Source organism: Helobdella robusta (assembly GCF_000326865.2).
Source record: "Helobdella robusta unplaced genomic scaffold HELROscaffold_36, whole genome shotgun sequence".
In the NCBI taxonomy this organism is placed as follows: domain Eukaryota; kingdom Metazoa; phylum Annelida; class Clitellata; order Rhynchobdellida; family Glossiphoniidae; genus Helobdella; species Helobdella robusta.
Window position 1 is genome coordinate 833179 of NW_008704742.1, and position 17253 is coordinate 850431.

The 17253-nt window shown below is 31.4% G+C and overlaps 1 protein-coding gene across 1 annotated transcript in view; it reads right to left on the reverse strand.

Moving 5' to 3' along the window:
• Nucleotides 1-8702: 8702 nt before the first annotated feature.
• Nucleotides 8703-17253, reverse strand: part of HELRODRAFT_83308 (hypothetical protein) — a gene marked incomplete at both ends in the record, with an annotated part of 53262 nt that continues 44711 nt past the window's right edge. Inside the window, 2 exons of the mRNA XM_009023422.1 lie at nt 8703-8741; nt 13694-13852. Coding sequence (XP_009021670.1) covers nt 8703-8741; nt 13694-13852 — 198 coding nt within the window. The remainder of the gene's footprint in view (nt 8742-13693; nt 13853-17253) is intronic.

The following is a 17253-nucleotide window of genomic DNA, read 5'->3' on the forward strand; positions in this document are numbered from 1 at the left end:
ATATATAGTAGTTATTATATATATATATATATAACAATCCTTATAAATATATATATATATATAACAATCCTTATAAATATCGAATAAAAAGGTTGAGGATTTAATAATTAATTTTGTTATCAACGACTTGCAACCACTTTCAATTGTGGAAGGAGAGGGGTTTAAAACTTTGATACAGGGTCTGAACTCAAAAGCCCGAGTTATGTGTACCGAGACATTAAAAGGTATTCTGTCCACAAAGATTACTGATATGAAGAAGACTATTAAAGAGACTCTAAAAAATTTTCAATTTGTTTGCACGACTGCTGACATTTGGACGCAACATGCTCGAAGTTATATTGGAGTAACTTGCCATTGGATAAATCCAGATGATTTTAAGCGCAATGGCGTTACACTTGCCTTCCGTAGGTTCCGTGGAATTCATTCGTATGACAAAATTGCAGCCATGTTGGTGAACATTCACAGCGAGTTTGATCTGGATTCATCGAAAATAGTAAATGTCGTGACAGACAATGGTAGCAATTTCGTGAAAACATTCAAGGAATTTGCAGAGGCAGGTATTTCTGATGATTCGCAAATAGATGTTGATGATGATACAGAAATGACTCCAGTTGAGATTGGTGATAAGTTTTTGGAAAGTAATATAGATGACAGCTCCGGAATTTATCTTCCTTCTCATGTATCTTGCTTTTCACACACTCTAAACTTGCTTGCTACAACTGATGCAAGTAAAGCTTTGAATAATGATTCAAACTACAAAAGAATATATGGATCAGTATCCAGTAAGTGTGTCTCTCTCAGCACCGCATCACACCAGAGTTCAAAAGCTGCTGAAATTGTGCACAATCTGTAAATAAAGCATCTAATGCAGAGGAAGTTGGAAAAAAAGAGTCGGCTCCTTTCGACTGTTCACAAATATCGTTATGGGGAACATTTAAAGATATGGTTGCCGCTGCTGCTGAAGGACAGCAACGTCAATCACCTAAAGATAGAATGAAAAGTGAACTGGACTGTTTTCTTCAAGAACAAATTATTGCTCCTGAAGAATCTGTTTACAAGTGGTGGGCCGATAATGCATCTCGCTTTCCAACAATTGCTAAAGTGGCAAGAAAGTATCTTGCAATTCCTGCTACATCTGTGCCTAGTGAACAGATTTTCTCCATGTCTGGTCAAATAATAAATGAACGACGAAACCGACTAAAACCAGAACATGTGGAACAATTAGTTTTTTTATGTCATAACTTGCGGTTGGACTAACTTTAAAATCCTTAATTTGATTAACTGCTTTTTAAAAGAATGTTATCAAATTAAAATTAGAAATTATGCCAGAAACTTGTTACCAAAAATTTAAATGCCAATTATTGTGTTGCTTTTCATTTGAAAAAAAATCGAAATCGAAATTTTTGTAACCTAAAATAATCGAAATCAAATTGATATTTTGACATCGAACCATCATTATATATTATATATATAGTATGTATGTGTATATATATATTATATATATATATATTATCCACTATGAATTTTACACCAAGATGAATTTTCCTCCACGATGAATTTTCCACGATGAATTTTCCGTAAATCAATCAATTTGATGACTAATATTTCTCCAAGTTAACGTCTTTGTAAAACATAAAACGTTCCTCTGTATTATTCAGATTTGATTAATACATTTAAATAATCAAACAGCCACGATTTGTTCAGGATATTACAAGTTCAAAAAATGAGGTGGCAATCACAACCAGAACAAGTTGGCAAAAAACTTCAGGTTCTAAATACTTCAGCCTTAGAACAAGACACAGCAAGAAAGTTTGAGGTCTGGAACACCCAGCTTGCCAAACACGGGCTAACAGTAAATCTTGACAAAACAAAAACTATGATCACCGGAGTACCGCTGAGCCTGTAGTTTCTGGTCATTGGCCATGGTTCGGTGCGTGGGGCTGGTGTTGGAAGCAACTCGATCAAATGCCTACGATGTCAGCAGTGGCTCCACAGACGATGCTCGAGAATTACCGGCTCACTGAGGAAAGTGACTGATTTCGTATGCCCCGCCTTCAACCCGCGACAACGGAGCCAAGGTAATGATACGATTACCGGGATCGAAACTGTTGCTTTATTTCATTATTTGGGAGATATGCTGGATTGAACTGGAACAGCTGATGCCGCCGTTCGTGGACGCATACGTGCGGCATGGGGCAGATGACACTTTCTTGCTTCGGTACTGATGCGGCATAGCATTCCTCTACCGCTGCGCTCAGATCAAAACTATACAACACAGCTATACGTTCTGTTCTGATGTACGGTGCAGAGACGTGGCCGATGACAACAAAACTCGAACAGCAGCTTCACCGAACTTACATGAAGATGATTCGTTGAATGCAGCATGATGACCTGGGGGATCATATCCATACAACCGAGATCCTAAACTGATCGGGACTGTGCATGTTGAAGGAAGCATGTCGTCGTCATCGCCTACGATGGTTTGGCCATGTGACGCGAAAACGATACAATAATTTCCGTTACTGAGCACCAGATGCCTGGCACCCGCCCAAGAGGTTGCCCAAAAAAGTCCTGGACGCAGACCATACAGAAGGACTTGAAGGCACTTGGTCTCACAGAGACAGACACAATGGATAGATTGGCTTGGAGACAGAAACTGATGAATGAAATACAAAGTCCATCTTTCTAAAATTATCAATATAATTTTCAAAATATTTTGAATGATCAAGTTTTTAATGAAAATTATAAAAAGTTTGCCAAATAACAAACAATTACATTCACCATTTAAAATAATTTGATATCAAACCCTTTTAATCATATAATACATTTGATTAAACATTTGTGAATGACAACAATAAACATACATCAAGAGATCTTGGTATTTCAAAACTGCATGGATTTAAATCAAAATCTTGATATTGCAAATCTTCTTCATTACCATAGATGCCAAGTTTGCTCAATTTACTTTCACATGGATTACAAAATGCCTCTAGAGCCATCACTTTCTAAAATAGGTACCTGATTGAAGGTTCATTTAAAAAACAAATTACTAATTTTTGAATTCTAGTTAATTTTAAATACCACATAGAGTGCATAGCAGAGTAAGAATAATGCACTTTTATATGGCACCCAGTGCATTGCTTAAAGGCTCTTGAAACCAACTTTGTAAAAACACACAGCTTATATACACAAATGTAATAGGTCCCGTTCAAATCAAGACATTAGAGTACAGAAGACAGACTCGTTACTACTACACAATCAAGCCTTTTAATGCAATTCATTAATTCACAGCTATAAAATCTCGTAATAGTAAATAATGGCAAACTATGTCCATAGATATTTGAAATACCAGCAGAAATGATTCAATTAATAAAGGTGTGACATCTACCAACATCTCTTCTTTGTGCTCATTCATCAACTGACCCTGAAATGATTTTGAACTAACACAAATTATAAATGTCTCCTATTTAAAGTTTTTTAATCCAATCCTCATAAATTGATAACAGGTTAATTTCAATAGGGTTAATTTTTAATTATCTCTTTCTTTTCAGATGTGGCTGGTATATTTCAATCAGAGCCCTTTGCGATAAACCTAAATGGTGAAATTGGATAGTCGCAATTTTATTACAATGCAGTTTAATGCGATTTCAGTTATTCAGTCCAAAGTCTTTTATCTGGTTAAAATATTTTAGATTCCACTTTCTTATAATAAGTGTTACTGATTAATATTACATGATTTTCATCTTTCCTCTTTCATTTTAGCATAAAAATTGGTCAACAAGTTTTATTTTTTATTAACTATGTTGTTTGCAAAATTAATGGTTGTTTGTGGTGATGATAGTATAAAAGAATCTGTTGAAAAAACAAGACAAGAAGCAAGGCCATCAACAAAAAATTTTCCTTAATTTGATGCTCATTAGATTGTGTTTTATTTTTCAAAAAACTACTTCTATTACTATTTCTTTACAATATCAGGTGTATCCTCAAAGATATGGTCATCAGTTGGCCTCACATTGAAAAAAAAAAGATAGTTATGACCCAAAAATATATGTGCATCTTATATAATTTTTCAAAAATCATTTTTCGATTGCTTAGTTTTAATTGTAAAATATAAAAGCTCTCTCTAAGATTCAAAATTCAAAGCATAGTATCTCATAAAGATTAAAAAGTCTAAAAAATCTGTAGACTGTAGACAAAACAAATAAGAATCCATTAGATTAGATCATATGTTTGAAATTTATGATTAATTCTATTGAAAAAGTGTTACAAATTCCAAAATTTATTTCAAGCAAAATTTTGATTAAAAATTACAAATAATAAGAAAAATTTTAGTAAAAATCTAATACAGACTTAATAATTTATGTCTTAGAAATCAGAACAAATTCAATACATCATTTTTTATTATTACATGGTTTCCTATTGCATTGAATATTAGATTATTTAAAATTACAATTTTCTAAAGATGAAAATGGACTGCCATTTAGATTTTAGAATAATTATTTTAAGTTAATTAAACTGAATACAAAAATAGCACAGATGTATCTGTTGTCTCACTATGACTAATTCTAATGTTTTCAGATCTTCAAGTAGTAATTTCACTCCATGATGCATTTTTATTTTAGTAGCAGTTTCTTTTGTTAATAGAGGCCAAATGTAAAAATTAGTTTTCAAATTCTGTGCTCAGTCCACTGACTGACTCTAATTGTTTAATTTTTAAAAATTTTAATGCTGTCCGTGGTGTAAAAATTAGTTTTTACAGTTTTTTACACGAACATCATATGGACATTACTTTCATTTTCATCTGCTCAGAGAATTCTAGCTTGCCTTGGGTCTTGGTTATTGCTTGGAACTTATAACAGAAATAGGATAGAAGATTAGAAAATCTGTCAAAACTACAACTTCGTCGGCGCGTTGTGTACGTTTATAAAAAAAAAAAATCAACTAACTGAACCACTTCGTTGAAATTTTAGTAATTTCACCAAACGAACCTGGCACGCACGAAGCACAACCTAACGCAGATACGAATACGATGACAAACAAAATAATCGAACATACAAATAAAATAGTCGTTTTAGCCAAAGACATTGGAGTTTTATATCTATGCAAATATGTACAACTCAGAAATTACTGAAACATAAAATAAGAACTCAGAATATATTACAATTAATTTACGTGGGGATAACCAAATATATAAAATCACTGTAGGTATTAATTAACAAATATAAATATAAAATACAAGATTTCTCATATGCAACAGATTTCAAGACATTCATAGAATTTTAGTAGTTATTGATATATATATATATATATATTGTTTGCCATAGTATTCGCATATATATATATATATATATATATATATATATAATTTTTTAAAATTATAATTCAATGTGGTATATATATATATATATATATATATATATATATATATATATATACATATACATACATATTTTGGTAACAGGCTGTTGTTAACGCAACATTTCAAAAATTCAATACTACTTTCAACATTGTTATAAATTAGCTATAAATTTGCAAATAGCTATAAATAGCTATTTGTAAATTTATTTAATAAACATTTTTAAAAAACAATAAAATGTCTAATTTCTCTGAAATTTATAAATTAAAAAAAAATATAAAAAAGTTGAACAATGTTGAAAGTAGTGTTGAATTTTTGAAATATATACATACAAGAAAAAATACAAGACAAAATTTTTTGCATTATTTCAGGAATTTTATAATTATATATATATATATATATATTTATATATATATATATACATATAACTAGAAAAAAATAACGGCCTTCGCTCACTTTCAACGGTCGAACAAGGAGTTTACTTCCGGAGGAGAGTTGAAGGGTGATTTTTTATCGAGTCAAAACTGGTCAAAATCCATGGGTATATATATATTTATATCCATGTCAAAACCAGTCAAAACAATAGTTACGATCGTGTATTTACTACTTACGGAATTTTAATTTAAAGTTAAAATTTTAATTTTTTTAAAATTTTAATTCAATGTGGCAATTAATTACTTTTATTTAGTATAAATTTAAAAAAAGTAAAATCGACATTACCGAAAATAGTTAAAAGTTGAAAAAAATTGAGATTTTTTGTATATCCTTGCTTCAATCCATAAGAAAGTGTTGCATATTGGTAAATAAGCCTCCCCTTGTATATATATATATATATATATATATATATATATACATATATATATATATATATATATATATATATATATATATGTAAACCAAACATGCACTGAAGATTATTTATCCGTCTTTCCAAGATTAAGTACCCGTGCAGCGTTTTTTAAGGGACCATATGCACATCAATCGATAGGTAATTAAAAACTACATTCATGGTTGAAATGGATTTTTGTACAATGGGACAATTTTTTAATTGAATTTTTTTTGCATATTGAAACTGGGTTATTTCCAGATTGAGTACCCGGGCGGCGTTCTTTAAGGGACTTCTGCACATCAATCGATGGGTAGGTAATTAAATACTACATTCATGGTTGAAATGAATTTTGTACAATTGGACAGTTTTTTTAATCGATTTTTTTCTAATTTTTTAATCACTCTCTCTTTTTTCACTGTTTTTTGTGCATAATTTTTAAGCCAAGTTTTTCGTGAGTGATGAAATCTTTCTCGTGTATTTTCCATGGATATATATATATATATATTTATATCCATGGCATTTTCATTGTATTTACGATAAACGTTAGTGAATTGTTATTCAGAAAGCGATAGCTTTTGAACATAATTTGATAGTTTGTGAACAATAACTTTTATTAGTAAAATTAATTAGCGTTGTTAACTATTATTTTGTAAATAATTAAATTGGTAATTTGAAAGTTATATTGTCTAAATTTTTCACGGGAATTAAACAAACTTGTCGTCCACCCGGCCAGTTATAACAATGTTATTGAAAAACTTTATTAGTGAGTGATATAAGGTGAAGTTATGATGCTAAAGTTTAAAAAAATTTTTTAGCCATTTCGGCTTGTTTAATCAATCATTATTTCAACTTTTATAAAACTTTAACTACGATTATTACAGTAAGGAAGATTTTCGTATTGAGAACAGGAAAGTCATGAGAAATAACGATCACATCCAATGTACCGCCTATGAGTTGGTTCGTTGTAATGATTAACTAGATGAAACATCAAAAATTCACGTATTCACGAAGTATCCAAAAAAGTATCCGCGAATGGATTTAAGATCAACAGTACTTTCTCGCACATTGAAACCGCCCATCAACAAAATATTCGTTATTCAATTCCTCATAATAAGAGACAGATTAATATTTGAGCCTAGTCTGAATGTGGCAAACAAAATGAGTATACTCCCACCAATTGTTAATCTGATAGCAAAAGCCTCGAACGTAGTAAATAATGGTAGAGCTCTTTTTATAATTAAAATTAAATTCTTTGCTAAAGTATACCTACTACTGTAGCTTTCTTGACTATGGGTTGCTGAAGAAATAGTGTTCAAGCTGCCTCTTAAATTCATCACAACTAAACTTGATGCTACTCTTCAGTTTGAAGGGCTGGTCATTCCAAACTTTTGCAGAAGGAACGGGAAACCTTTTTTTCAAAATGAGCAGATCACCGTTGACGAAGATCTCATTTAAAGTTATTGAAAAAAGTTAGGCCATTTCAAAAACTTTGGAACATTTACTTTTAATGGGTGAAAAAATAGTAGGCACGTTGTCGACTCCTTCTCGACACAGGACTACCTACGTAGTTTCAAAATCGTCAAAGATGACCGAACTTAAAAAATTCACCGATCACCGTTTTCATTATTTCATTCCGATCCCAAATAAAATCAGTGCTATCTTCGCCATCAAAAGCATGTAGGGTAGCATGAGGTAAACCGCCGTGTGGGGGTAAAGTCTCTATTCAAATTTTACCTAAATAGATGAAGACTGAAACTTTAAATTTTTTGGTAAAATTTAATACATTAACATCTTTATAAATAATAAAATAAGCGGTTGCTAGTGCAAAAATAATAAAACGCTTTCAAAAATTTAGTCTACCGAAATTTTAATCGTTTTATAATTTTCAGGAATCGATTTTTATTGTATTTAATCCAATTTCCAAATGCTCACTATGTTGATTAAGCCATTTGTTAAGAAATTTTTTCAGCGCAAATAGGTGTTTTGTCCTGACTCGTTTGGGCGTCAGCGGACCAAATGCCAAAATGTTATATTTTCATCACAATGTCTGTTAGAGCGGTGTGATGGCCTAGTGTTTCAGGGCGCCTGGTGTTGTTTCGCAGTACGTGCAGTGATCGGGTTCGAATATGACAAAATATTCAAGCCTATCACGTATCAGATTACATGATGAAGCGATTTCATTATGATGCCATTAATCCTTTACAGTATTTGGACCAATGCATATATACAGTAACCGATTCAAATAACCATTGCTTATAACCAATTCATATACGTATAATGTATACCAACGATGCTTATAACTAATGCCTACAACCATTGCACATAATATAACCTTACAAAGTAATTAATAAATATGCATTTATCTAATAAATTTTTGTAGGTTATTCAAAATTAAAATTTAAACGTGTAAGCACACTCCATTCATATCTTTTTAATAAACAACAACAAAAACAATTAAAGTTGTAGAAAAATATTATTTTAATTCAAAATTATCTCTCTTGTCAGATTTATCATAGATCAGTCGACAACAGGGTTGAATTTCAACAAATAATCAGCCTGTAAATGCAAGAAAGCTGTTTATTAAATATAAATAAACGTTTAAAAAAACAAATGTAAGTGCTCATTCATGAAATATGCCTGTATTAAATTGAATTGTTGAGACCGGTTGTAAGATATTCTTGTTAGAAGATATTCTTGTAAGATATTCTTGTTAGAAGATATTCTTGTTATTCTAGAGATTAAAAACAAACCAAACTCAAACTGAACCTTACTCGCTGGATACAACTCAAATCAGCAGTCCCAACCTTAACTAAATGCAGTTGAAACTTTCAGACAGTGACATGAGCCTGAAAATACAAAACGTTGCCTCTTGCTATCAGGATGTCACAGTCCGAAAATGCAACCGACACCCGAATCCGAATCCCATTCGTTGCACCTTTGCTGTACAATTATAATTAAGTTCAATACTCCTTACTTCGGGAAACCGGGTTTCTGGACGCAAAACGAAGATTGATTGATTGACTCTATAGTACATTGAAAAATGATTCTTTTGAAAACGTGATATAAGTTAATATAATTCTTTTCCGTAGTGAAATGTTTCCATTTTTAATTTTAAATTTACGTTATAAAAAATACTAAAAAACCGTTATATAATTTTTTTTATTGTTCATAGTTGTACAAAAAATAACTTTTTTTTCTGGTGTATCTCAAAATTGCAAAATGTTATAAGAGCTCTAAGAACAGAAACATTCCAACATCTTCTGTCATTGTAAAATACATTATACTAAATAAAACATCTTTATGATTTTATTTCAACCCAGGCAGTATCGTGGAAATGATAGTTTGTAGAAAAAATTAAAGCTTTAGTGAAATTATCAAAAATGGAAACTATTGAATAAAATTTACTTCTTAGTAGAAGATGATAAAAATATAAGAAATCAATATTAAAACAATTAAGGCTATCACAACAACAGCCCAAAGATATTGCATCTGTTTTGCAGCTTGTTCAATTAGAAATGTGAGGGTTCTTTTCAAGAAATCTTTGCTTAATACTACCCAAATTTTTAAAGTAATTTGTATACATTACATATATAACAAATAAACCCAGCTGTGTGTTATGAAAATATTCAAAAATACTCTACTCGGTTTTAAAATTGATTCAAAATTTGAAAACAACTTTCCAGCCTAAATTAAAAAAAAACAATATATTTTTATTTAAATATCAATAACAAACAAGCAAGCAAGCAAACAAAAAAAATTTTAAAAATATTAGTATCCGTTTATAAGACTTTCGTATATAAATAAATTTTTTCACTAAAGTAACAAACAAAACTGTAAATTTTTCAGCTTTGACAGTAACACTGCATATATTAAAACGCGTATCAACTTTTAAAAATTTAAAATATTTGCATGACATGTTTTTGCAACATTTGTTATCACAAATATAGATCATTGTGAATCATTACATTTTAAAAATCACAGGCTCAAAAAAATCATTTTTAGAAAAATAATATTTTTTTTGTTTAACCCATTAATGCCGGCCGTACTCATTTGAGTACGCCTCTTGAATTTGGCATCAATTAAAATGGGAGGTGTTTTAAAGGTAATTATCTTGCTACATCCTGGTAATGCATACCATTTAACTAGTAGTGAGTGTAATTTAGACATTTTTGTGCATGTGTTTGATGTGACGAAGCTTAGAAGTTGGCGATTTTTTCATAGTGACAGAGCTACTTTTGCAAATTTTTTTTCTGTTAAAAAAATTTTAAAATTTTTTAATTTTATTTTAAAAACAAGAAGTCTTTGGATTAATCTTTATGTTAGTAACATTATTTTGAATATTAATTTGATATAAAGTAATTTACAAACACAAACATCTTACTGTCCTCGTACGAGGACGTTAGGCACAAATGAATTTATTATGGTAAACTTTTTGATTTTACCTCAGACGTGAAAAACATGGATCCTAAATCCTTTTATGGCACTAAAACTTTTCAAAAATTAGAAGAAGCCTTGGAAGAGATAGAAAGTGATAATTTTGAAACAGTTGGCAGTGTTGATTTGTGTGTCCTTCCTCCAGATTTGGACGAATTGACAGATGCCGAAGAAATTGATGATGACAATATAATTGATCCTCATTATGTTCCAAAAGACATTTCAGGAACTATACAAATATCTGTTGATTTGAATAACGAACCGGATAACGAAAACGAACCTGATCAAATATCTGAAGGTTTATATAAACAATATACTACATTCGAAAAACCCAAATGGACAAAATCAGATTTTTCGTCAGCATCACCTAGTACAAGTAATTCGTTTGATGAAGACCTACAAAAAATCAAAGAAAACCTTAAAGATTTGTCTTCAAGACAAATTTTTGAAAAATTTCTTTCCATGAATATTACTAATTACATATGCCATCAATCCATCATTTATGCACGACAAAAAAATAACCACTCAACTTAAGAACCAGAGGAACTACGAACTTTTTTAGCAATCTTATATTTTACTGGATACAATCCATTGCCAAGAGAGCGTTTATATTGGTCACTAGATGAAGATCTCGGAGTCTCATGTGTTTATAATGCTATGAGTCGAGACAGGTATCTGGAAATAAAGAGATTTCTTCATTTGGCTGATAATTCCAAAATTGCAGATTCTAAAGACCGCATGTATAAAATTAGACCGTTGTCAGACAAGTTGCAAGAAAACTTTTGTCAATGGGGATGTTTTCATAAAGACATTTCCATTGACGAATCTATGGTAAAATATTATGGACATCTTCCAGCAAAACAGTTCATTAAAGGTAAGCCCGTGAGATTCGGGTATAAAAACTGGATGATAGCTAGCTCCAGTGGATACTGCTATGGTTTCGATGTTTATTGTGGAAAAAAACCAAATGAAACTGAAGACACCAAAGCATTACCACTAGGAGCTAAAGTTGTGTTGGACCTTCTAAAACATTTACCAGAACCATCAAGAAATAATATCTATTTCGATAATTATTTCACTAGTTACGCATTGATGGTGTACCTAAAGAAAAAACATATAAATGCCACAGGGACAGTCAGAGAAAATCGAACGCAGAAATGTCCATTGATGGAATCAAAAGAAATTAAGAAAATGACAAGAGGGTCTTATGACTTCAAATTTGATAAAGCAAATGGCATTTTATGTGTAAAATGGTATGACAACAGTGCTTGTAGCATGTTGTCTAACTGGGATTCAATCAAACCACTGAACAATGTAAAGAGATGGTCAAGAACAACCAAATCTAAAGAAAACATTCTTCAGCCGAAATTGTTCGCATCTTACAATTCTGGAATGGAAGGAGTAGATAACCATGATCAATGCTTATCCCTATATCGAATAAGCGTAAAAGGGAAAAAGTGGTGGTGGGTTTTATTTACGTACTTTTTAGACATGGCAATGACCAATGCTTGGAAAATTCAGCAAATAACTTCTGAGAATGTAATGGACCAACTCGAGTTTCGTCGCCATATAGTACGTGGCTATTTGAGAGACGGTGCGGCGAGTAGAGCCAGTAGAAAGAGAAAAACCGGATCCAGTATTGAAACCACAGTAGGATTTCACTTCCCTGGAAAATTGGAAAAACAACTAAAGTGTACTTTTTGCCACATGAAAGCTAGATGGATGTGTAAAAAATGTGGCAAAACACTATGCATCGAAAAGGGGTGTTTCGAAAAGTATCATCTCGCATCTGCCTAACGTCCCTATTTGAGGACGCCTTTATAACGTTATACTTAAATAAATTTTTTTAATTTTTTTTGAATAAACATATTAAATATACTTCATATTTTACAATTTTGCACAATTTGATGTTTTTCATTCAGTAGCTTTGTTTTAGGCGTAAATGGGTTAAGACGGCTGAAAAATTTTCACTTCGACGCCCTGCTAGCTAAAATGCATTTGCTTGTTGAAAGGGAACGATTTTGAAAATAAGCTATGGAAAAATGTTGGCCATATTATCACCAATGGTATTAGTAGAGGGACGTTTTCAATGTTTGGAATGATATTGAGTGATCAGAAGCCTGGAGAGAACCATGAAACATTCGAAATAAACTTGATTACTAGATTGAAAGTAGGCTACTTGAGCTACCATTACCGGTGTTCAACCATTATCTGAATTATTAACTGCCACGATGTTTTCTACCCTTAGGTTGTGGCATTTTGTGATTTGAATTAGAATCGAAAATTGTTTTTGCTGTATCATTGTTAATGTAAAGCTTCTGATCAAGTGTCCCAACTAATAAATAAACACTCGCATTGTTATTATTTTGGTATGCTATCGCCCAATTTCAGAAAGCTGAACCTGAACTCGAACAATAAGGAAAAAATTTAAATTAAACATAGATCTAAACGAACCGAATCCAAACTATAAAAGAAAGTTTCAATTTCCATCTCTAATTTTTTCCGATTTATAAAAAATTGCATCATGTAGCCTAATCAACCAATTATTATAGGATATGTTCTAAACTAAAAGTTTAATGAAAGATGACAATGGATAAATAATGAATATTTTGGTTCAATATTATTACAACCAGCCAGATGATTGCGACCACTTTTGTTATCGCGTTTCGAAATGCTGAATATTTCTAAACCGGTCTGCATAAGCATAGCGTCAAAAACGTTTGAACCATGTTATAGCAGCTACACTAGCAAACGTTAGCTGAAAAATCACTTTAAAAAATATCTTAGTTCGGTTGAGAAGTCCGCAAATGGAATTGAACCATGAAATTTTTTTCGACAAATCGGCTCGTAAAAAAAAGCAGTATTTAAATAAAAATAATATATTTAAGTAATAAAAATGAAATGAAAAATTGAAAAACCAATTGAATATAAGATATTATTAAAAGCTCATCAAAATAATTGAAATTTTTGTAATGAATAAACCAAAAATATGAAATGGATTCTTAAATATAAAACGTTTTTATCTCATAAAATCAAATTTTGGAAATCTATTTTATTTATAAAAGTAAATATACCAAATAATCAAGGGGATCTTCGGGCATAATTTTACAACATTCTGTAAGTCCATTGAGTAGCGTGGGCATAACCTGCTGAAACAAATAATGTCTCAGAGGTAGTGATTGAGTTTCCAGTAACTCCTTTTCTTCTTTTTGGACTATAGCAAATTTTTTGCTCTATAAAATTTAATAATATTGATGTTTAGCAAAAATGTTTCTGTGAAACTGTTACAACTGCGATTCATATGTATATTTGTGAATATCTAAAATATAATTTTATAATTATATAAGTAAACTATATATATATTTATAAGATGTACATTGTACATCATACACTTAGGATAAAACATATTGGCCTCTACGTTATAAAAGCGTTAACCACATTCTTATTTAAACCGTTCCAAATGTTTAACGTTCTAATATACGAATAATTTTTTTAAAATTGCAGCCAAATAGTAGAATTGATTCTCAGACTATGACCTTTTATACGATGATGCGCTTTTGGTATTTCCGGAAGCCCTCTTCTATCTTCTCTGTGCATCACATTGAATAACATGATCAAATGTTGGTGGTTCAGTTCAGTAGTTCAGTTCATATTTCATCTGAGAACATTCACTAACCATCTTGACTTCCTATTTTGAACTCTTTCGATTGCTTCAATCTCACGAAGAGTCCACGAGTCCACGGAGACCATCGTTTATTCCACATCATTCTTTCAACAAATTTACACCTCATTTCAACACTCCTCAGACCCTACAAACTTAAACATCTTGGCATCATCATATCTAAGCTAATTCCAGCACAGTATAAATCTAACAAATCATTTACATAAATTAAATACAAGGTTGGCCCCAGTACACTACCCTGTGGAGCTACATCATTTACTTTCATTTATTTTCACTTTCTCTCTCTCTCTCTCCCTCTCTCTCTCTCTCTCTCTCTCTCTCTCTATATATATATATATATATATAATGTATGTTGGAAGGAACCATATTTTATACATTATTGAATGAATTCTACCAAATTGTTGGCATTGATCAATTTAAAGTTTGTCTTTCCAATTTTCCTTACAAGAATTATCTGGAAATTGTTCAGTTTTATGAAAATAGAATAATTATCCAAGTTCATCATGAAAATTTAATGAAACTGTTGTTATTCAAATTCATCATGCAGATAGGCCTTATTTCGATTTTTCACAAATCAACTTAAAACAAAAACATGTTATATCTCAAAGATTAAGGAACGCTTTGTGGCAACAGAACTTCGCAACCATTTGGATAAACACAAATTGTTGCCAGTATATGAGTCTGGATACAGACGTCAGCACTCAACAGAAACTGCCTTGATGTATGTATTATTGGAATTGTTTGCTGCGATTGACAAACAACACGTTGCTCTGGTAACATTTTTGGATATAAGTGCAGCATTCGATTGTGTTGACTAAATCGTGTTCCTTCCAACTGCAGCAATTGAAAAAGATACGCAAATCATTGGATCAGTCGACGACGCAATCTTAAATACATGCATTTGTGCACTCGAGACTGGATTACTGCAACGGTTTGTTTCGTGGATTGTCAAAAAAATCTATTGCTTCTCTCCGGTCTATTCAAAATAGAGCAGCCAAACTTATTGTAGGTAGTTCAAGATACAATCATGTGACACCAATTTAAAAAAAAACTCCATTGGCTTACAGTAACAAAGTAATTGTTTATAAACTGTGTGTTTTAATGTATAAAGCTATACATGGTTTGCTCCCAGATTATTTAGTGAAGAAAATCGAAATTAAATTAGTAATGATGAGTGGTATGAACCTGAGATCAGACGATGATATTATGTTGGTTGTTCCTGATACTCAGTTGCAGTATCAAGACCAGTTGCATGGAACAGTCTGCCGAAATCGATGAGAATATCAGGGATGAAATTTGAAGCTTTCAAGAAGAACTTGAAAACTCATTTATTTTTGTTATAATCATTGTTGCATTTTTTATTTTTTTTTTGTATGCGATGCCGTTTCATTTACACTTTGCTTTTTTCCAGTAGATAGCGCTTTTGCGAATCTTAACTTTTAATTAGGACTTTATAAATTTTTCTTTAATAATAAAAAAATAATATTATATATATATATATATATATATATATATATTGAAATTGTTTGCCCATTTTGCATTAATTAACTTCTTTATAAGACATTCAACGAGGCGGTATTGTTTGAGTTCATATTTATCTAAAACTGGAATAAAGCTAACAGCGCTGTTTCGGCGTAATGCCATCTTCAGAGCCTAAATATTGTTTAAACATATAATTTAATTAAAGTAAATGCCTAATGTAAAATGTGAAAATATAGAAAATAAAATATGTATTAAATTGTGAAATAAATTAACCTTGTTGTAAATATCATAATAACTAAAGTTTATGTAGATTATATAAATAAAATAATGTAATTTAAATAAAATGTTTAGTAAAATAATTTAAATATAGAAATTTTATAAAAGTTTTAACATGGTTGAGAAACGTTAGTGAAAACTAATTACGAATGACATGTGCGCCAGATATATAATATTGCTGTGTATGCGTTGTGAATACAACTATTGCGGTTGAATATGTGTGATACGAGTTTCCACGTCAGACCTACGGATACATAGTTAAATATAAATACATATATGTACATGCAAGATACATATCGATGTATAGATCAAGTATTAGGTATCACATAATACATCCAACGACGCAATGACGGTTGTCGGATGACGCTGGGTCACAAACTGCGTGTTGATGGGTTGAAATGTATTCAACGTAGGATGATATTCATATCGTTGTGGTACACGCAGATCCTGTGGATCAACCCCAACGGCAACAGTAGGTGTGAGATCGTGATATTGAGAAAACAATTGCAAAGTGTGATCAAAGCTGTTATGTTGTTTATTGAGTGAGGGTTTATGCTTGTTGATATGAAGGGCTTCTTTAATTTTAAGGCGAACTGGATCGGGTTCATAATCAAGGATCGTTGTGTTGGGATCCAATATGTTCCTCGTAAGCGGTTGATGATGTACCCGTTCCATATGGTCCTTAATGGCACCATTCTGTGTATGCATGGTGAGTCTTCTAGAGAGAGTAGTTCTCGTATGGCCGATATAACTCTCCACAACACAGTGTGGCACGGGACAAGAAAATCGGTATACGAGATTGGTTCTCTCTAGTTTGTTGGGGGGACGTGTGTTGTTATTTTTAACGATAAAGCTGGATGTTCGGTTGGTGTTGTAATAAATTATGAACTTCAGTCGGTAGCTTTCGTTGGGAACGGAGACATTGGATTTGATGATACGTTTGAGCATTGATTCATCAACTTTGTAGTTGTCATGCATTTGATTGAGATAATATAGAGGTATAATTGTTTTTGTCGAGGTTGGAGTTATAGGATTATTTGTTTTGTTGATATAATGTTTTATGGTATTATCTATTAATTGGTTGGAATAGTTGTTGTTGATGAGAAACTGCTTTATGCGAATCAGTTCTGTATTGAAAATATTGATATCGGAAGAGATTTTGTATGCCCGATGAATGAAGTTATAGATGACGTT